The sequence below is a fragment of the Anopheles nili genome, chromosome 3 (assembly GCF_943737925.1).
Source record: "Anopheles nili chromosome 3, idAnoNiliSN_F5_01, whole genome shotgun sequence".
Taxonomy (NCBI): domain Eukaryota; kingdom Metazoa; phylum Arthropoda; class Insecta; order Diptera; family Culicidae; genus Anopheles; species Anopheles nili.
In genome coordinates this window covers 50,255,890-50,278,495 of record NC_071292.1, presented here as the reverse complement: position 1 = coordinate 50,278,495, position 22,606 = coordinate 50,255,890, and the positions used below count along the sequence as shown (strand labels likewise).

General features: G+C 48.6%; 1 protein-coding gene across 1 annotated transcript; it reads left to right on the top strand.

The window, feature by feature from the left end:
* Nucleotides 1-21,192, top strand: LOC128722893 (E3 ubiquitin-protein ligase AMFR-like). The gene is made up of 10 exons (XM_053816579.1): nt 1-200; nt 6,355-7,085; nt 9,842-9,934; nt 11,226-11,309; nt 11,481-11,561; nt 15,214-15,369; nt 18,624-18,714; nt 18,783-19,128; nt 19,224-20,066; nt 20,139-21,192. Exons 2-10 carry the CDS (start codon nt 6,528-6,530, stop codon nt 20,422-20,424), a joined length of 2,538 nt encoding a protein of 845 aa, XP_053672554.1. The 5' UTR covers nt 1-200; nt 6,355-6,527; the 3' UTR covers nt 20,425-21,192.
* The last annotated feature ends 1,414 nt before the right edge of the window (nt 21,193-22,606 follow it).

Genomic DNA, 22,606 nt, shown 5'->3' with positions numbered 1-22,606 from the left:
GTGCCATCAAGTAGACGAAGAAAAGAAAAAAAAGGAGAAGAAGAAACGTTCGTTGCTGTGTGCGCGAACCGCAGCAGCTCAGTTCGCGTTCGGGCATGCATTGTGATTGTTTCTGCGGAGCGAGCTGCGTCTAGTGCGTACGGTACAAAGGCTTGCTTGGTGTATCAGTCCGTCGAACGAGGGTGCTAATATTTGCACAGGTAATTTTGCTTCTCTGGGCGATAATCTTGCAGCCGGAAGTGAACGGCTGTGGTGCGTGCAATTCGAGATAGAACACGGTGAGCTTAAGTGAGAAAGAGAGAGAGAGAGAGAGAGAAAGAGGCTGCGAGCATCAGATGATCTTTATTTTTATTGCCATCAAACAAACATGCAACGCAATCACGCTCCCGTCGTCGATGTGAGATTAAAAGCTACTGTCTAGCTATTAGTGCTCCCATGGGTGTACACGCAGTGTACGATCTATACGGATTGTTCCATCCGTATTATGTAGGTGGTGCATGCCTCAGCTCCATTAGTAGCGAGGCGTTTTTTTCTTTGCTGGTCCCCCCTGTGTGTGGGTGGAGAAATATGCTCCACCCGGTTGATTGATAAGCGCTGGGTCGAATCCCAGCACCTTGTGGGAGTCTGCATCGTTCTGCTTTTCAGGTTCTATTTCTGGCCCAATGGTGAATCTTTCTCTCCCAGTTGTGCAAGCAGGTTCTATTTCTCGCTTGCACCCTAATTCACCAGCTCGCAGGTGTGTTTGGATATCGATTTGTTTGTTTCAAAACCTCAAAGTTAAAGGCCCCATAGCCTGCTATATCAATAATGAATAGCTTCAAGAAGGGGGGAAACAAGATTGGTTGCCCGGCAGCAAAAGGTTGTGGTTCTCCAAGATCACAAAGCTGCCCATTTCAGCGTTTTCTCGACGGTGTGCTAGACCGAGGGCGAGTGAGTGAGAGAGAGAGATCGAGCGAGAAATGTGAAGTGAAATGAAAAGTGAAGTGACGTGCTGGGTTACCTTTCTCCGTTGCAGCTTCCTGTGCAATTTGTTGCTTAATTCGACCGGTCCGGTGGCTCAAAATTGATGCAATCATTCCGTCACCTCTCGTGTGGTGCGCAGTGCAGTGAAAGTTTGGTAATAATATCATCAGAATAAAAAGACGACCCATCGCGCGTACCGGGTGACAAACCGTTTTCGACACAGTGAAGAGAGAGAGGGAGAGAGCGAAAGAAAAGCCCTTTTGGCTGCAGTAAGTCAAGCAAGCGGTAAGCAAGAAAAAAAACAGTTCATGCGAAGCACAGCAGGCCATGTGCCAAAAAAGTAAAACGAAGCGAAGATAAATCTGTCCACCGTCGCTAATGAGTTGAACGACGGAGCGAGAGCAAGAGAGCGTGTGCGAGCGAGTGTGAAAGAGAGCGCGAAACGCACAGCGCATCGAAGCCTACCGGGGTGGGGGGATAAATCAGTGACAGTGGGCAAAAAAGAACCAGAGCGCGTGGGAAGAGTGGAACTAACTGTCAAACGGGAACTCGCGCGCCGGAGCACGACACACACACACACACGGCGGTGAAGGAAATCGCGTAAAAAACATTTATTTTCGCGTTACCGCATCGAACGGGGTTTTTTGTGATCGAGTATCGGCCTTTTTTTTCGATTACTCGTTCATTCCCTTCGCTTCTATGCCCGGGTGAGAAGTGAGAAAGTGGGCGCGCCGTGTATTTTGCGTGTGTAGTTGATCCCCGAAAACTAGGTTATTCGTCACCAACAGAAAGCATCCGGCAAAAGTGGAAACGACCGGTTGAGTGAAATTTTCGTCGTCGGCTGTTGTTGTGGTTTTTGTTTTGATTTCGCTCCGTGACATTTCCGTGACGGATAGGTAAGTGCAGCAGGGGCGAGTAGGGCGTGAGAAAGTCGTGAAAATGCAAAGAAAACTCCGTTGCCTGATCGATGTTTTTCGCGTTCAACGAACGATCTGTGTCACCTAATCGATGAACAACGCGCTCGATCGTGTAAGGTGGAAGTATAAACAAACCCCTAATCTCGAACAGTCTCCTGACTGGCACTGTTGATAGTGTGGCCCCTTCCTGAATGGGGTTGAAGTCCGTTTAAGCTCTCTCCCCTTTGCAATGTTGCTGCAACGCAGAATGTTATTGTTCGAGCTGCGTACATCAAGGAAGAGAAGGTCTTCGTGCGTGGCCAAGCTTAATCTTTTTCTCGCAAACGTCCCCCCCCCCGGTAAAGGAACGTCGCAATTGCACAACAATCAATTGTGGCACGTTTTGGTTTGAAGTCCCGCGCGAGCCTTCTGGAACAATTGAGCGCGGAACCGTGTCGGCACGGTGGTGGCAATGCACCTGTTCCGCGTTGAGCCTTGACGCGTTTAAATTTAGTTCCTCTTATCGGTGTCTCTACACTGGAATGACGTAGGCAAAAAGTAGGCAAACTCTGCACCGGGACCCATACGTGACCGTGTGCTTTTTTTATGCGCAACAAAACGACCGCGTTATCGGTGCGATAAGGAGCGAATTGTTTACAATCGGTCTCTCGCCCTAGTCTCTTGTAAGCTGCCGGAAGGGGTGGTGGAGGAGGGGTTGGGTTAGACGTCGACAACACACGCACACGGGAACAACGGCCTTCGTTTTTGCCTTATCTCGGATAGGCTATCTTTTGGGAGGCTGCCACCGGTACATGCCGACATGTATGTGTCCACTTTCCATTTGCATGATGCATTAGAATAAATCTCTCTGCCGGGTGTGTGCGTGTGTCTCGGTGCATCATCATCACCCAATGCACAAAGATTTCGCTCTTTCTCGCCGGTCGCCTCAAAAAGTGGGCTCGAGAAACCGTTACACAACCGCGTGCATGAAATGCCAAGTACCCGGGCCCAACAAAAACCGGTTGTGTGTGTGGGCTTGTTTGGAGCCCGCGTGGGGGCACACAATTATCTGCCCTTTTTGCTGCGTGGTTTTTTTCCCCTCCCGAAGAAAGCGAGCCACCGTTTTCCCGGTGCCTGGACGGATGTTGTTACGTGATGCAGAGAAAGAGAAAGAGCGATGTGTTTGTGCGTGTGTGTATGTGTTTGCCAATTGCGAAATTGATTTTTACCTCACGGGGTGGAGTTATTGTTGGTGGCTTTTTTTTGGGTTAGCAATTACTGCTGGATGGTTCCATTTGTGTCGTCATCATTTTGGGGTCATCAGTGTGTTTTTGACGAAATGTAGGGAAAGGTTGCCCCCCCCCCACACACACACTCGTCGTTTTCCGAGAGTCGAACGATCGTCACGGTGCGATACCCAGGTGCATTGTGTGTTTTCAAAGGACACTTTAGCTGCAGGGATGCGTGATGTCTCGGAATTGTTTCCTCACTCTTTTGTAAGTAAGCAAACACCTGAAAAGTGGCGGAAAATGTACACTCATGTTTTGTGCGGCTCATAATTATGTCACAATTTTGTGTAGTTTGTTTTTGCCCCCCCAACACCACCCCACGAGTCACGAGTCACTGAACCTGACCTTCACTTTGAGCTGCAGGCTTCGAAGCTGCCGGGAGCCATGCGGGCATGTGAATATGTTTTGCGGAAAAGTGTGTGGTGCGGCCGGCTTTGCCGCAGTGGAAAAATGGTGGGGGTTTTGGGATGCTATTTGCTGCCAAACGGTGGGCTTTTCTTTTGTGCAAGTTGGTTCGGTTTTCAAACGGCCAGTTTCCTCACACGAGCTCTCATTGCGCCTGGGACAACGCTTTCTTTTTGTTTGACGTCGGTTTGACGAAAATAAAAAATCCCGAGGAAAGGTAAAATAAAGAAAACAGAAACGAATTGTACGAGGTCTCGAACCACAGCCGGTCACGAACAGATGGGGGCTAAATTTAGCCGCAAGCTCTAGCTACCATTTGCGATGGTCGATGGGTTGGTTGAACTTGTTTTCGGTCAAATTTCTTTCCACCTTTTCTATCTCTCTCTCTCGCGCGGTGCAACCATCAGCCACCCACCCAACGCTCCCTGTGGGGTTGAAGGAAAATGGGGACAAAATTTGCTCGCGTCCTTTTTTTTCGTGATTTTTCCCTTCGACGATGTGTGTCGCACAAATGGCGGCGACTTCTCATCCCACACGCTTGACGTGTTGTGTTGTAACGACGCAATTGAATTGTTTTTACGACCCCGATTTGCGTTCGTCACCTACCACAGGTAAAAGAACCTCCTGAAGCAGGGTGGTAAAAAACTCCTTCCAATTGATCCTCGTTTTAAGCTTGAGATGGCTCGAAATTCGCACAGAGCTCTCGGCTAAAGTGCAACTTTCACGCCCCAAAAACCGCCCGAGGCGCATTCCAGAACAATTAGCACGTGCCAGAATCAAGGAACTGCGCGGGAAATGATGGCCTGTGTCATGTGTGTATTGGACAACACCACGATCCGATCGGAATCGATATGAAGGAGGGAGGAGGTAACATTGAAATGTGCGCATTTTCTCTCGACTCGGGAAGGTGTCCCCGTGTGTGTGTGTAAACAAATACGCGCTCGAGCATTTCGAGCAGTTAGGGTTTCCTAAGGGCGTTTACGACACCCATCCACCCCCTCTAAAGGCGTAGTAATGGGGTGGTGGGTGGGTGGCAGCTGGGCGTAGTAAACAGCCGGGCGCACGTTGTGTTTTTCGTCGTAGGAAAATATTTACTTTGTAATCGACGAAACCCCACAAATCGGGAACGGAATGGCCGGGCCTGGTTGTAAATGGGGTGGAGGTTTTTGTGCGGGTGTGTATATATATATATATATGTGTGTGTGTGTGTGTGTGTTTGGATGGTCTCATTTACTGGCCCACGTGCACATTCAGATGGGGCTTGATAATTTCATGTTTTTTTTTGTTTCTCTCTATTTGTAAAACCTGCAGGAGTTTGATTAGCACATTTACGATTTATTGTACCTCCGGTGGTGTGTGCTCTTGTTCGCGTTTTTTTTCTTCGTTGGCACCTTCATTTCGCCCCCCAATTAAGGCTAATGATTTCACCCTCGGAATCATTCAGCGCTGCCGTGCCGTTCCTTCAGCTGGGCGGGTAAATTGGTTTGGGGCCGCCGATTATTGAACGCCTGTCCCAAAGCGGTAATTTTGGTACACTTTTGTTTCTACTTTTTTTCGCTTTTTTCTCGCTTCTGCTTGTGGCGTGCTCGTGGCGTGAAAATCAATTTATTTCGTTATCTTTTCCACCTGAACGTGGGCTTTAGCTCGTGAGAAGGGTGTTAAAAGAAACAACCAACAGGATGCTGATAGGTGGCGTTGTAGGGAGCAAGCTACTTGGTCGATTAGTCGATGGGGGAGGGCGATAAGAGATATGCCAGTAACTCCTATCCCCTCTCTCCCACCCTCCAGTCAAGGCCGCTAAAAAGGGAGAAGGCGAAATAACTTCATGGTTGGGAAGGTCGTGGTCAAAAAAAAAAAACAAAACCTTACCAAAAAGTGGGTTAGCAGCGCTTTTTCGGGGGAGGAGTTTACAGGAGGGCGCTTAACTCCTTCCTTGCTAACACTTCACCATACTGACCAAGACCTTCAGGGTGGGTTTGGTCGTCTTTTGTTTTTTATTGTTGGGCCTCAAAATCCCACCCCAAAGGGGGTGTTTTTTTGCCCCATTCGTCGCCTAGCCCGGTTGTGCCCTTCCGTCTGTTTTAGGTGTGTTTGTTGTTATTGCAAAAAAAACCCCCCACCACATCAGTTTCAGCTGAAAAACAGCGAGATAAAGCCACCCCCCCCCCCCCAGTTGGGTGCCTCAAAAGAGACAGGTTTTAGGAGAGGGAGGAAGGACTTATCACCCGGTGGAGTTACGTTTCGTAAATCAATATTCATAAAGCCCGTCTGCCTGCCCGTTGAAGACCCGACTCCTTCGAGAACGGTAAAATTCTTCTGCCCACGTCTTCGTCTAGCTTTAAAGAAGAAAAAAGAAACAAAAAAGGTGACATTTTGACAAATTGTTTAAACAAACCACACCACCCTCTCTCTCTCTCTCTCTCTCGCTCGTGCGCGTTTGTTCGGATGCTGCGGGCTTTACGAAGCCTCGAAACCGGTTGCTCTTTTTTTTTCTCGCCTCAAAGGCGATTCCTCAGAGGTCATCCTGTGAGCATTCCGGCCGCGGCCTTGTTCGGCCGAGATGGACAACGATTTGTCAATCACCAGACGATGCTCTCGGATTTCTAATGCACCCCATTTACCGCCAGCGGTTGTTAATCCCTTCAGGCGCCGTCGATCGTCGACGGAAAAGACGGGGAAAAGATCACACCATCAAAAGGATGCGGTTCCTTTCCGTTCCCGAAATTTCTCCCCCCAAAACAAAAAATCGACCCCAACACCTAAACCTACTAAAAGACAGCTTTTCGTTTCGTTCTTTTCAGCATTGGACGGAGCCGTTTGATTGAGAAAAAAGGGGAAAAAAGGACCAGCAAACATTTCAGTGAATGGACGGCAGCGCACGTGAGCAGCAACAAAGTGCAACCATTGTCCGGTAATTAGCTGGCGCCGGAGGACGAACAGGCGCACCCACACACACCCACACAACGGCAGTAGAATGCCGGTCGCATTAAATGGCTCCCTTCCGCTACCGTCGGTGCGCGTCTACACAAGCGTCACCGTGTTGCTGATGTCCGTGTGCCTCTACTACGCGCTCATCGTAACCAGCGATCCTAACTGGCGGCAGCACACAAACACAACGACACCGGCGGTCCCATCGCCGGGGACAACAGTGACGACGGTGGTGGGCGGTTCCGGTGCGTCCCCGGGCCCCGGTGTCCTTGAGGGTGCGGTTGAGGGTGCCGGTGGGAAGCTGGAGGTGGTGGGTGCGGGTGGCACACCACCAACCGTCGCCGGTGGATCCTTGCTGTCGGTGAAGGAGATCGACACGCTCGAGGAGAAGATACTGGCCGCGGCCGATTTGTCCGATCTGCGGCAGATGCTGCGCGGTGCGGATGAGGAACCCCGGGAGGGAGTGCAGGAGAAGGAGGAGGAAGAGGAGGAAGATCCGGATGATGGGTGGGAGGAGACGGTGGTGGGTAACGACACGCGCACGGTCGTTGCGTACCTGAAGGATACGGTGTCCTTTATGGCCTCGGAACCGTTCTGCATTTGGGTAAGTAGGCAGGGGTCCTTTTGAGGGGTTTATATGGGGGGTGGGTGAGAAGTGGGAGAGGGGTGGGGGGGAGGTGAGAGAGTGAAAGAGCGATAGAGGAGGTCCCAACAGCCAGGACGTTAATGGAGCTGAATGTTGGAGCACTGAATTAGGGGCATTTAAACGTTCATGCTTTGTTTGACACACGAAGAGAGAGAGAGAGAGATAGAGAGATAGATAAACAGATAAAGGAGATTTCACTGACAGGACGGTGAAGAATGAGTCCTCACGTCACTGGGTGGGTTTGTTTAACTTTGGCACACAAGAGAGGACCCCAACGTGTTGGTTCCCCGGTATATGGTGGAATCCGATTTCCGCAATCCACCGAGTTAAACGAGTTGCTGCGTTTGTTTTTTCTGCCGTTGTCTGCCGTTGTTCCTTTCGTTTTGTTCACCGTTGTCAAACTGTGGCGGCAGAAGGAAAACGAAAAGAAGCCGCGTGAAGTAGCTTTAGCCGGGGCGAAGCGTGACCTTGACGAAGCAGGGGGAACTGGCACTTTTGGAGAAGAGAACCAGACAAACTTTTATATATCTATATATTTGCGGTGGTACTGTCAGAACTCGATCCGTTGGTTTGTTGGTTTCTGCTTGAAAGGTTCTTTTTGACTGTCAGAACCGCAGAGAGCGAGATAAGGAGAGGGAACAACACATGCCAAAGAAGTCCTTCCTGTAGATGTACTTTCGAAAGTAAGGTCGGGTCCGGGCGTTTTGGCTGGATTGTCTCCTTTGTGGGTGATGTGTCAGGCTTTTCCACCAGTGGGGGATCAGGAATGAATAGTTTTCCCTCAAATGGATCACCCCAGAGTAGTACTTCCTGCTTGGAGCTTCACAAGATGTCGACTGACGTGCGCTGACGATCGATCCATCTTTGGTTCATTTCTCTGCAGTTTCTTCTGCCGACGAGGTAACAAATTTTCACTGTCAAGTTCACCGGTTCACGCTTCAGCCCTGGTTGCGTTGTTGGAACTGGCGCGAAATTCCGCGACCACCGAAAGCTCCCAAGGTTTAACTCGTTCGCAACGCAGCAGTTGGCGAACCATTCACCATGTGGGGGGCCTGGTTTTAGTGATTTTTGGAGCAAAACCGGAGGCCAGATCGTCCTGTGGCCGGTGGTGAATGTTTTATGCATGTTTTTCTCTTCGTTGACGGGGCTTTTCCGAGGTTTTTCTCGTTGCTAATCGCATCCCAAAGCAATTGCAGCTCGTCGCTTTTGCTTCCAACCCCGTTTACGATTATAATGCAAACACATGCTCCTGCTCAAAAAGCCCAATTCTGGGCGCTATGTGAGATAGTGCATTAGCTTAGCGGGTTTTCTTTGTTATTCGTATGAAATAATAAAGAGTAACCACGTTATTGCTTCTCAGAAACGATCCGCTAAATGACGCGTGTGATGCGAGAAAAAAAAAGGCCGGAATAGGTTTATCACGTGTTTCTGGTGAAAACCTTTCCTGCGGGCGCAATTTATGGGCTACATGTGTTTGAAGAGGAAATTGTGCGAATTTTCTTCTGCTCATTGAACACCTTTCTGCACCTTTACTATCCACAGTGAGTGGGCGCAGTCGAGCGTAACGGGATAGAGGTTTGCTATATTGCCTTTTTTAAGGCTTTTTTTGGTATCAGTTCGCTTTATTAGGTCACATAGTGATTATCCTTAATGTGTGGGCACGCGCTGTAGGACATATAAATTGCTATTAATAAAAAAATCACGATTTTGTAGCCCTGTTTTTGGTGATGCAAAAGCAACCAATAGAAAACAACTTGTGGGAAATTTTCTCAAAACGGAGAAAATTTCTGCAAAATAATACGAAACCAAATGCGCGCTGCACCAAGGCGGAAGATAACCTGCTGCACAATAAAACCCGGTTTGTGTGCTTTCGCTCCGAATCGCGAATCCGTTAGCATATTCGAGACGAGCGCTTTTTTTTTGGGGGGGAGATGAGTGTATTAAATTATCCCGTTTCGTGCAACAACCGGTCGTCCCATCCCATTCCAAGTTCATCGACGCCATCGAACCTCGAATGGGAGAAGCAGCCGGCTTACGCAACCGGCAAAATGATGTATTTATTTTTTTGTAGTTTTTTTCGTGCGTTACGTGATGATCCAGGGAGAGTAGAAGGGGGGGGGGGGGCATATTCGGTAAGCCACGGGGGGTAAAGGTGGGATGGATTTAATTTCACACTCGCTAACCGTCGGTGTTCTGATGAGAGGCAGCTCTGTTCAATTACCAAACGAACGTGTTCTAGCTTTAACCTTTTTCTTTTTGCTCTCCTCATCGTGTTGCTTCACTGCAGCCCTTTTTGGGTGGGGGCTTTTCTTTCACCCCTACCTTCTCTCCCCCCTCCCCTGGATGTGTCCACGTTCCCGGGTTGAGTTTTCGCCGGTGAAAGGCGAACCATATTTGGCCTTTCCGTACGATTGCTTTCACAGGAAAGCGGGACAAGCAAGGGTTGTAGAGCGCGCCAAGGGGCGGCGAAAAGATCACAATGGTTGGGTGTGGGGAGAGTATTTTTTTCCCCTTTTTTTGGGGGTGCCTAGGGAAACAGATTCCCAACTTTCGCACAGCTTTCACTTTCTTTCTGTGCACGCCATCGCGTTTCGTGTGGGCCACAGTTTCCGGCCCCGTTTGTTGCTGTAGCTAATCGTTCTAATCTTGTCTTTGCTTTCTGTGTTTTTTTTTTCACGCTTCATCGACTGGAATTATGCTGTACGTGCGAGCAGACGTTAATCAACACGGCGTACTGTTGCCTGATACTGCTCGGTAAATCGATACAGAAGTTCGTCTTCGGTGAGCTGCGGATATCTGAACAGCAGGTAAGTTCTTGTGTGGATAAAGGTGAGAGCGTGTGAGCGATAGAGAGATACCCTGTGGCAGGATGTTTGCCCGTGTCCTTCGGTGTGCAGAGCGTAATTATTGCGAATTATGATTCAAGCCGGCAACCTCACCCGGAGCCGCCGGTTGCCGCGAAGGAGCAGTAGAGTTAAAACCATGCCCAGTATTCGACGTCAACTCGATCCGCTTCTCTTGTTCGGTTTCAAGCGCAGGCCCACAGCATAATCTGCTATCTGCGGCTTGTGAACCGGCGAGTGGATGGCTTCGAGACCTACCATTAGCCTAGATAATCGAACCAACAGAGGGGTTCGAGCTGCGAGCGCGTACCAAACCACCGACGAAGGATAATGCAATCTCGCGGTGGTTTGGTTGATTTAAAATTAACACGAGAGTAACGCTTTTTTTTTGCTTCTTGCCTCAATTCAATTCTTGGCGCCTTGGGTGGGGTGGTGGGGTGCCTTAGAAAAGTGAGGGTGAGGAGCAAAAAAAAAAGGGGGTTTGGCCACTTCGCCAAAAGGTGAACATTCTTCGCCGGTGACCTTGCGGTAGACCCACCGACGCCTGGTAACTGCCGCCGTCAACGAACTTTGGGCGTGTTTGTGGGCTTGAAGTTGCTCGTAGGGCGATCGATGATCGATTGACAGCAAGAAGGCTCGCTGAAAACCATATCTTAACATGTGCTAAGAGTTTTTTTGCGGTAAAATAGCGTGGTGAGCCTTTAAGCTACAATGTGGCGAAGTAAGCGAAGTTGGTTCCAAATGAGTTATGAGTGTAAAATAACATACAATTTTGAACAAAAGTTCCATACAAATACTAGCTGACGAAGTGAACAAGTCAAAGCTATCGATCACTGATTAAATATCCGAGCTACAATTGCGTGCTGAATTGTTTTTTTTTGTCTTGTTATCGTTTACTGTTTTTTACACCTCCAAAGTACCGAACAGTGTAGTTAAATTTAATAGACCTGGCGCGAACGAGTGTGTGACTCATCCACGGGCAAAGTTGTTCGAGTATGATCGCGAAAATGATTTGCTTTTTTTCTCTTCCGGGCACAGGTTTGTTTTTGTTGTCGAATGACGAATGGTTTTTTTTGTTACTTTATTGGAATGGAAAGTTTGCTTTAGCTTTTAGACAATTGACAAAAACGAGAGTCGTTCGCAAGGCGCAATGTTTTGTGGGAGTTACGATGGCAGTAGGTTATGTTTCTAGAAGCTTCCCGAAGACTGCTTTCGCTTCTATATTTCTGTATTTCTTCCCTTTCATTTATTGCAGCACATGAAGGACAAATTTTGGAACTTCATCTTCTACAAGTTCATCTTCGTCTTTGGTGTCGTCAACGTGCAGTATCTGTACGAGGTAAGTGAATGGCAAATGAGCGATTGAACGCCACTTGTCAGACGATCCACAAGGGTGTTGCGCCCTTTCGTTCGTGACATTTGAACCCATTTGTGTGGCTCAAGTGGAGCTTACTCAGCCGCTTCCTAATTGCGTATTCGTTTTCCGTTGATATCTCCGTACCTCCTCCAGGTCATACTGTGGGTGTCATGGTTCTCGGCCCTCGGATTCCTACACCTGCTGTCGCAGCTCAGCAAAGATCGGTTCGAGTATGTAAGTATTCTATCCACCGCGTAATACGTTAATGGCGTGCTTCGAATGACGCGCTTTACGTTAGCATTAATCACCACAAACACGGGCAGTTGTTCCTGTAGAGGGTGACGAGTCTCAACCGACGAGTAGCTCAAACTGTTGCCCGTTAGTTCAATATTTACTCCAAATGAATCGCGTATCTGTAGTCTTTTTCCGCTTTGGGCTGACCTTGTTCAACTGCGATATCCGAGAGCATCAAATACTGGATTTATTTATTTGCTGCCGCTATGCTCTGTGTAATGTCGGTGTTAAAAGGAAATTGTTATTGCCTCCTTAAAAAGCTAAAGGACTGTATCGTTTGCACAAAACAGACAGTAATCTTTTTAAAGTATCCTTTTTTTTGTTCGCATAGACACCTGCGTGATGCGGTTTCACTACATGCGCGAATCATAAGCACACCGAGTTTAAGTGTTTAGAAAGCGAGGGCTACACTTAGCGACTTGGCAAAGGGTGTAAATCTATTGCACGTTAGGTAACGGTCAGTAACCTATCAAACAGGGCACAACAGCAGTAGCAACAGCAGCAGCTTTCCAGCAGCTCACAGTAATCGACTGTTTCGAGGAGACCGTCACACACCATCCAGTCTGCGGTCCTAACCTCGTTTGTACGAAGAAAGTGCGCGCGTAAAGTGAGGTCGAGTACTTGACGTTGCCTAGTCTCTGGAAGGATCTGGGTGTACTTTCACTGCGAGTGTAGGGCCCAATTATTAGCGTTAGGTAATCGTCTCACCGAGTGTGATCGCGATCGAAGTTGATCGGAGATGAAATACTGCGCACGTCTGACTCTTGTTGCTCCTGCGTGAGCACAGTGCTTGGGATTTTACCATCCGTTCGGTCATACATACGTTGGCGTTTTTGTCGTGTTACACTTGCGCGCTGCGATATTCATATCCATTTTTTACTTTCATTTGCGTAATCCCGTGTTCCGCGTGCTCGCTAGCACATCAAAAGCACAACAAAAAAAAAACAGAGTGAAGGAGGAGGATTTCACTTTCACTTTCCTGCCGACGCTCAAATGAAGTGAGCACGAAGATGGGGCCCCACAAGAAAGTCACAGGACACACCGCAGCACGGTCGTTAAGCTGTCGCGCTTTCCTTTTGCAATAAATGGCATGAAAACGGGAGATTAGAGGAATGTAAAGTAAATAGCAAGCAAAAAAAAACACGAGATGATTGTTTTGGACGTCCGTTTTTTTTTGTATGGCAATCATGGGGTTTTGTGTAAGTGTTTGAAAACGACCACATTGCACTAAGCACTCAATGTGATGACGATGAATCGGTGTAGAACTGTGTGGCCCTCCAGCAAACAGACGACATTAGCATACAATAGCTCACAAGCCCCCATTCCGTCGTGCTGTGTGCCGCCTTGGCCTTTGCCTACGGGGTTTAAAACAATGCGTCGGTGTTTGAGGTTCACTTTTATATCTTTACCCTAATAAAGCAGGAACAGAATGGGGGGTGTGGAGAAAAATCCCCTCCCCCCCCCCCGCCCTCCCCAGCCTAGCTAGGGAGGGAAAACTTTAATTAGGAGCCGATAGGAGGTTGAGCATACCAAGTTAATCACGGGATTTAGTGAGGAATTGTCTGTTAGATGCAGCTGTGCTGTCGGTATCAATTACACACCGTGTGGGTGTGATGAACGTAACACATGCCGTTGCTGTCTGGCTGTTCCAAGGCGGTTTTGACAAATGGCTTCAGCTGGCGCGTGATGTATACTTCACGCAAAACCACCCTTTTAAGCAGTGTCCAATGCATTTGAGTGGCACGCTTACGCTGCTTACAAAAAGGGTTATTTTTGACTAATTGAATTTGATGTACCTGGCAGGATATGAACTACAACACGTGGTATGGTACCTGGAATGGGGTACTTGAAGAATCAACTCCTGCACAGGATTTTTTTGTGATTAGGTTCTTTTTTAAAAAAGCTCCATAATGGTCTAGCAATAACGTGTGTCTTGGGTTATTTGTGTTCTGTCATTCAAACTATAACTATAGTTTATCTGGCTGTGGATAAACTGTAACTTGGATAACAAACTTGCACAAACAAAAAAAAGCGCTTTACTACAAAACCCAATGAGTGCGCTGTGTGACATAACCTCCCATATATCGGTTGACATTGTGGCAGGGTCAGTACAGTTGACGAGCTCACCGAGGAGGCGGCGTACCCTTGAGTAAGCAGCAGTTGCTGCCGTTTATCTGCTACTCGAGTGTGCTGCAGGCGTTTTATCGATTAGAACCAATACTCCGCTCAGTGTCTGGTCGATTGCGCGTACCTCCGACAACTTTGCCACGCTTCTCATCCCGGGCTCCTCCTTGGTTGGGTTAGCCTTGGCGGAAGGTTAGCGCGTTCTAGAGAGTGTGTCTAGTGCGCCCTAACGACGTCATGTTGCCATCATCGTCATCGGCTCTCGATGGTTGAGGCTACAGTCGCACAGGTAGACTATGGCGCCGGTTGATTACCTTAGGGTCCGTGTTGGAGGCTACTTTGCATCGAGATTGCGCGTCAGAATGGGGACTTTGATCGTGGATAAGCTTTGCTCAGGGGAAATCGACTTAAGGCGTGTTTCTAAAAGAGTACAGAGCGAAAGCGAAAGGTTGTTGAAAGCTATCCGGGTGTTGAAGTTGGGTATTTTCCAATCTGATGTACCAAAACAGTTGTCAGAAGTTGGGCCTGAGATAGAGGAAGAATTTTGAAAGTTTCTCCCGATCGTAACCTTGGTCTTGGAAGTTTAATTGCACGCGGGTTGATGTACTTTTTGATTTTATTACGCCCGTTTAAAACGATGGTGTGGAACCCCATTGGTATGCTTCAATTAAAATGCTGCCTTCCGTTCTATACCCAAGAACGAATATAACCCGCCGTAATTGTCCTTAGTTGGTCCGGGTAGAGTGCGATTCGATTTCGTGCGTTCTTACGAACGTCGCCCCGTTTGACGTCGCCGTTCATACCGGTTTTGCAACGCACCAACTCACCCGTGGGGTTAGCTTTTCAGTTGCACAGCAGCCACTCGCGTGTAGGCTTTTTTTGTGTTGTGCTTACGGGTTAATATCGGACCCGATCGTAGAAGGAAAAGGCATGGAACAAGCGCCCCAGGTTGCTCAGTAAATCTAGACAGTACCCCGAGGCTATCGGTGTAGAACGGCAGGCGTTAATGTAATCCAGTCACCCAGAACGCCACCAGAAAGGCCGACCAAGTATGGGATGTTCTCTCGCGCGCACCGCAAAAGGCGGGTTTTTGGCCTTTCGCGTTCAGTGCGGCTAGAATTTCTTGCGCGATGGAGCACGCTTTCCGGGCGGGCACGCTTTCCTGGGAGTCGTTGGCCTTGTGTCGGTGCACTTGAACATGAACCGAACGTTGAACTTGAGGTTCCGAGTGAGAGGACGATCCAGTTAGCCGGGGAAGCGACCAGTTTCGGAAAGGTCTTTACAGTGCGTGGTAGTGGAGCGACTCCCGGCGAGGTACTTGCAAGTCCATCCGTGAAGCCACCCATGAAGATCGTTGGCCTCCCGACCACCAGGGGCTTGCCTGCTCTCGAGACAAAGAGACACAAAAGGTTGCAATCCACTAAAGGCGGCCCCCCCTCACTAATTGATTGTTTGCTCTTCTTTCCAGCTGTCCTTCTCACCGACAACACCAGGATGGTCGCACTTCCGGCTGATATCGCTGCTCGTCGCGATCCTCACACTGTCCGGGCTGATGGTGATAATCTCGATCGGTGTCGGGGTGTTTTTCGGTGGCTTCAACACGTTCGCCTTCATGGCGGCTGAGGTGAGTATGGAGCGTGTGGAGGAACCATAATTACACTTGAGATTACACCATTCAGCTGGGGAGAGAACCTTGGACCTGAAGGAAACTCACCGTCTTGTCGCGGTCCACCTCGAGGTGGGGTTATCGCGCGTAAGGACCTTGCGCAGGTCAGACGGTTACAGATAGGTTACCGGGTTACTGGAGCTTTAGACGGTCATTTCAGGGTTGCGACTTGTTGTGTGGACCTTCTGCACGTACGGAAGTTAACGCCTGTTTAAAGACCCCGACCCACTGTGGAAGAAGTTGTCGCTTTAACAATAAGACACCCTGAAACCCTGTGGCGGGGCGGTGTTGCCCGATGAGGAAGATGAGATTTATTTTCATCTTCTTCACTTAACGCACCTTCTCAGACACAATGCCTCGGATACACGGTGGACGTCAACTGTGCTGTAGGTATTATGCATTCACACCTTGTCGAATGTGTGCCAGACGGCGGAGGTCTGACTCAACGTCTCGTGACCCTTTTTTTGCATTATTCGTGTGTTTGCAAAGTTGCAAGTGTATTCTTTTTCTAGAACCGAAGGGAGGCTACAAAGTGTATATCTGTAGATGATCACTACTGTGATAACAATAGGTCTGGAACATGTCTGTCTGCTTTCGAACGGATAAGGTTGAATACAAAACGAAAAAGGTCTAACAAATCACTCAGCAATTTTGCAAAGGCGCCTGCCCACTTTTGCTAAAAGTGTTTTACATTTCGCGTGCAATTTTTGCACAGATTAATTCCAAAGGCCAACCTAGAGTTTCTAGTTCTCACCAGTCAATGGGCCCTGAGGATGTTGCTCTCCTTTCGTGCCAAACTTATGTATACAAGATGCTTGATCTTGAGTGCTCTGTTGATCGTCTTTCATCAACCGCGCGTGGTCATTGTTTCAGTACGTCTGCAGGCTACCTTTCGTAACATTTACCACCTGCGCTTAGCCATTGGGGAGAGCTTGCTAGGGTGGTAGGGATTAGGACTCTGTGCTTCGTTAAAATGGTAAATACCAATGCGTTTTCGGCCCTTGAATCGAATCGCAACCACAACCGATGAATAGCAACCTTAATTGAAGGTTCTTTAAAGGCGACGGGAGTGAGAGAGAGTGCGTTAAAAAAACATAAATAATCGTCCACAGGAATAAATTCAATTTACCATCTACCATCAAGGCAGCATGTGTCACACCGTTGTTTGTGATTGTGTCAAAGCTGGCCAGGCGAATTGATCCCTAACCCTACCCAAAACATGCGGTACAGGCCTGTCTGTAGACGCCCTGTAACCTCCACCATTCTGGTCACTTGTATCGAAGCAGAACCGAATAAAATTGATTCGTTTGGTATGTACGCGGTGACATTGGTGACCATCGTGGCCACGTCTGCAGGTTGCATTTAAGACTCAGGTCACCATCGAGCTCCGCCTCACGTGTGTTTCGTTATTGAAGTCGGTTTCGTTCGATTACTCACGCATCAAATTGTTCGCTAATTTATGCCGATTGGTGTTGTGCGCGTTCGTTTCTGTTAAAGGTAGAACGTTTATCAGCTCACCTTTAGCTGCCTTTACCACGAGCTCGCAGACATGAACGGAAGTAGGTATATCGGTTTAGTAGCTTCAAACCAACGAAACCTTTATCGAAGGCGAACACTACATACTCTACCGATCGCATTTTGCAAATGCACGCTCGCGAAGGGCCTGTTTGTGGTCCATTGCCACGCTTTAAAAATAGCCAGTCGGCGTGCGTGGCGCGTGAGAGACGCAAAACGAAAAAAAAAGATTATCCGTCTTTGGTATATCAGCTGTGGCAGGTGGCACACCACACGTTTTGCACACCTTGTGCTCCAGTATGTAATTAGAGCGTCGTGACCTAAAAGGTTAGAAAGAAAGACTACCCGCGCGTATATAGTTCGCGAGTCAAATGGAGCGGAACGTGTTTTTCTTTTGTTTTTTTTTTCTAAAGCCTAAAACGGCTCCCCGCCGTGGCAGAGCTGCTCGTTGCCCGTGGTCCATCCGGTTGCATATGGAATTAGGTAGAATGTGGCGCAAGTTCACGTTGTTGGTGATCATGCAGGTTGATATTCAATGCCAAACTGTAGGTTGTTTCGTCCCACGGGCAGAATGGGAATTGATATTCTATAAAAGAAGCGCGCGCGTCAAGCGGGTTGGAAGGCATTTGGGCCTTCTTCACTAAAACCCGAATTGAATCGCTTTTCAAAAGTGTTATTACATTTACAGCTCCCATGAAGCGTGACACAGTTGGCGAGTTACTTCCGCTCTTCGTTTATTGTGTGTGTTTTTTTAGCGACTTTCCACAATTGCAAACCCCTTCAAATCGCCATGTTCCGGATGATTGAAACTGCTGGCTGGTCTAGAATCGATTCTAATTCACGCTTTTTGGGTGCAAATGATCGATGAAAACCCACCCACCCTGGGCGATTACTATTCAATTAGACCCCGTACATGCGGGCAATCACGGTGCAAAGTCAGCGTCTGCTTTTCCGACCTCCAAACACGCGGCTTTTCCACCCACGGAACAAGCTCACGTGTCGCCGGATGCACCACGCGAGCGGCCACGTGTGCGCGCAACCCGCGAACCGGGCGTAGTTTTAGCGCAAACACAAAAATTCTTCTCACGCCACACACACACACACACACACGCAGCACAACTTTTGCTCGTTGCTGGTGCACGTTTTTGTGAGCGTGTTGTGTTTTTTTGTGGATTTTTTGCACCACCATTTGACCGGCATGTGGCCTTCAATGTGTTAGGCGTAAGACACAATAAGCCAACCCCCGGCCCCACCCAACCTGCAAGGCTGCATCGCGATGTCTTCTTCCCGAGTTCTTCAACACCGGCAGCACTCATCCACCCTCCCCCGGCACGTATCGAAACCGATAGGCGACAATAAACCCGCTCGGCCCGCCCGGCAATTGCGTATTGTACGCGGCTATGGTTTGGTTCGCGGGTTTTGGTCCTCCCCTGGACGACGATGGCGACTTTGGCTGGGCGCACGTAAACAACGTAATCGCGTAATCGGTGCCATAAAAATTGCCACCCCCCCCATGTGGGGGGATGGAAAAGGTCCGCCCGCGTAATGTGAAAGTGAAGGTGTGGAGGAATGGCGCGCGCGCGCGCGTCTCAAACAATTCAATGTCACAAATGGCTCTTTGCTTGCGCGGAATTTGCACCAAATTGGGCAATGATTGTTCTCTATCAATTTGTTTTTTGTTTCCTTGTTCCTTACAGTGCATCCTTCTGGGAATCAGGACACTGCACGTGCTGATACGGTACGGAATGTTCCTGCACGACATGCGCCAGGGCGGAATGGCGAACGAATGTAAGTAGAGTGTCGAATTTGTGTGTGTTTGATCAGCGCAATTAACACGTGACTTCTTGCGTTTGCAGCCATCTCGTGGGATAAGCGTGGCCCAGTGGCGTATTACATCGAGCTGACGTTCGAAGTTGCCGCTCTGATCGTCGAGCTGGTTCACCATCTGCACATGATGCTGTGGAGTAACATCTTCCTGTCGATGGCGAGCCTGGTGATACTGATGCAGCTGCGGTATCTGTTTAACGAGATCCAGCGGAAGATCAAGAAGCACCGCAATTACCTCTGGGTGTTGAACCACATGGAGAAGAGCTACCCGTTGGCGACGAGCGATGATCTGAAGCAGAATTCCGATAACTGCGCCATCTGCTGGGAGAAGATGGAAACCGCCCGGAAGTTGCCCTGTGCGCATCTGTTTCACAAGTATGTGCCGTGGGCTAGTTGTTTAGTTATTTTTTTCTTCAAAAAACCTCTCTTAACTGTGTCCTTCTTTATCCCTCCTTCGGGTTTTACTTCAGCTCCTGCCTCCAGTCCTGGCTGGAACAGGACACATCCTGCCCCACGTGCCGGTTGGGGTTGAGCGTGCACCAAAACGGAGGACCCCGGGGAAGCCCACTGCTGCCGGATGACATTCGCATCGACGATCAGGACGGTGCGGTCGGTGGTGGCCCCGGGCGGACGGCAAACAATCACTTCTTCCACTTCAATGGCTCGCGGTACGTGTCCTGGTTGCCAAATTTCTCCGTCGAGGTGACGCACATCAACAACATGCTGCGCCCGTCGGACACGCTACCGATCGCGGCAGCGGCCGTTGGCAACCACACCTCGCAGGTGCGCAATATGGCACGTCACGTGCAGGAGATGTTCCCGCGCTACCCGCTGTCCGTGCTGATCGGTGACCTACAGATCTCGCGCTCGATCGAGGTAACGATCGATAACATTCTCGAGGGCCGGCTGCAGGTGCCAACGGGTGGGACAGGGAATGACGATGAGCAGACCGGTGGTGGGGACGGTGTTGCGGGTTCCGGGACGTTTTCGTACGATGGTGCGATGGCGAGTGGTGTTGATGGGGATCACGGGGATGATGAGCTTTCCGGTGAGCTATCATCACGATCGTTACCCAACTCGTCGTCCGGATCGTCGTTATCGTCATTGTCCGCACCGGCTGGTTATGAGGTTGAGCGAGGCACAAACATTTTTGGTAGCTATGATACGCTGCTGCGGGATGATACGATGGAGGAGCCAGCAGCAGCTGCCGCGGTCACCATGCAGCTTGGAGAACGGTTTTCTAAGAGTCCGGAAGAGAGGGAGAAGATTCTGCAGCGGCGTAAGGAGCAGCTGCTTGCGGTGGCTCGAAGAAGGTAAGGCGGTTTCTAAACGTGGTGAGTTGTCCTCAAGTTTCATCTCATTTGTCGTCTTCATGCACGTTTTAGATATCTGGAGAAGAACAAATCCAAGCTGAACCATCATGCCTCGTCGGTTTCATCGGCATCTACGTCGTCGTCGTCGTCCAGCAGCACAGTCGTTAGGCATCGAAATAAGAGCTGTATGGAAACGACGACGCCAGTGCCGATGGCGGGCACGTCTAGCTCTAGCAATGGTAGTGAAACCCAGCACCTAAACCCGTCCTCAATGGCCATCCAGTACCATCAGCAGTTTTCCACAGAACGCCAGCATCATACGCAACAGCAGCAGGAGCATTCGGATAGCAGTTTTTGAAGAGGGAAGTGTCCTTACTTCCCACGATGCCGTTTCGAAGAAGATGGCGGGTTCCGTCAAAGGGCGATGAAAAATTGTTCAATCGTGACCAAAACTAGTATCTCCTGATGGATGTGCGTATGTATACGAGGGTCAAGGCACCGAGGGCGTCGAATGATCATCGTCAAATGCATCGCGTCCAACAGCAACTTCAAAAAACAAGAAAAGAAAAGAACTGTTCCTTGTGGCGGTGGTGCTGTGAAGTTTTTAAGTATCTTTTTTTTAATCATAGACGATTTCTCGCAGTGTTTCTTTTAGTTTAAATCTTTCATTTAGCGTGTAGTACATTAGTGAAATGAGTTCTTCCTGCAAACTTTTTCCGGGAGTGCAGCTAGAAAACAGAAACTATCGACACTAGTGTATCGATAGTGTTAAGATGCGTTTGAACGAGTGGAGAATGAAATGCTTTTTAACGAGTATGAGTTTTAGGAGAAAACAAAAAAACAAACAAAATCATCAAGGATGAGCTTAGATTATTCGCCAAATATAAAGAGGAAACAAATCAAGCAAAAGAAAATGGATAAAGAACCCACGGGAGATGATGGAGCACGTTGGTGTTTGTCTTCTTTGTCAGCAGATTTTCCGGTTGTGCGAAAGTAACCTACCCTTCAGCGGAAGGCGAGTCAAACAAACAAACTAAGGCAAAAAAATGAACTGTTGTGATGATATTTATTTTCTAGGAACAAAGAAATAAATCAATTGATTTAGAACGGAAGAGAACACAAATCATACTAGCTAGTAGTAGCTTCTTTTCGAAAGTTTTGGTAAAGAACAGAGGTGGGTCATGAAAAAAAACCAGTAATTGGCAATGGCCGGGTATTTGGTATGATTTCGGACAAGAATGTTGAAGCATTCGTTTCTCATCAATTGAGCAGTGGCTGGAGAAATTCGGTAGACAAAATTTATGATCAAAATCAACAATTAGCGTCAAAAGAAAAGCAAAAATAATAAGCAAAAGCAAACAATAATACAATGTTCATTGTTATTTCGTATACCAATGCGGTGTGCATCCGTATCGTGGAGACCGAACTTCGAAAGAATTAACAAAATGTGTCCTCGCTAAACACCGCTTCTGCGAAATCGACAATGGATTGGAAATGCAAGGCTCGGGTAACATGAAACGCCAATGAGTTGCTCGTCGACTCTTGGATGTAAACGGTGAGTACCTGTGCAGGGTTGGTTGGAAAGAACGATGCTCTTTTTCGGTTATTTCGGTCAAAATAAGCGTTTGTCACCGGTATAGTAATCCTGCCCAATTGTCCAACTATCGATTTAATGTTAACATTAAAAAAATACGCCTTATGAAGGTATTTGATCATAATTTAACATTAACTTGCACCGGGCACTAACCCTGCAAGTTTGAGACATTCCGGGTACGGGAGAGAAACCGAGCGAGAGAGAGAGTGTGTTCATTTGAGAGTTTGCTTTTTGCTAGTGCGTGCGCGAACGTATCGTCTGTGATCAAGTGCCATCGTTCGGGAACCACTTTTCGCGATGTAGTTTAGTTATCGTGTCCCAAAAATCGTTCTATCTAAGTGATACCAAAGAAAAGCTTTGTGCAAACTGACCAACTGTTTACCTGCCCAGCTACGATAATGCGAAGAAGAAAGCCGGCCGCGTGTTGCGCCGAATGCGCCAAACGTGCGACGGAGACGGGACGAACAGGCAGGTAAATAAACAAACGCACGCGGCGCCATATTCGTCTCTCCCCCCCCCCCCCCCCACGCTGGGACACAGTAAATCCCGGCCCCGTCCGGTTCCGGTGGGTCCCGAAATCGGTTACCAACCATCTGGGTTCGGTGGTGAAAGATAGCAAAAAAAAAAAAACAACCGCGAAAGTGCTCGTTAACGAGCGCTAATTTCGACCGGAAACTGTGCGGGACTGGACGGAAACGGACTCACCGATCCCTGCCAATTAAACGCAAATCAGTATCGGCTCATTTTCGATCGCCCGCTCGCTCGCGTTGGTCATTTGACAGTTTAGTGCGTTGATCTTTCGTCGATCGGTGTGAGGAGGATTGTGTAAATGTGTTCGCTGTCCTGTTGAATGTTTGGACCGTGTGACGAAGCGCCACGTAAGGTAAGCAGCACGTTATTTGTCTATTACTGCCCCCGGCAAGCATTTCCTTCAGCAAGCACCAAC

Excerpts from the sequence above, each read along its gene's own strand:
- LOC128722893 (XM_053816579.1), top strand. The coding sequence starts at position 6,528 with ATGCCGGTCGCATTAAATGGCTCCCTTCCGCTACCGTCGGTGCGCGTC. Across the intron at positions 7,086-9,841 it reads CGGAACCGTTCTGCATTTGG|ACGTTAATCAACACGGCGTA; the intron begins GTAAGTAGGCAG and ends ACGTGCGAGCAG. Across the intron at positions 19,129-19,223 it reads TGTGCGCATCTGTTTCACAA|CTCCTGCCTCCAGTCCTGGC; the intron begins GTATGTGCCGTG and ends GTTTTACTTCAG.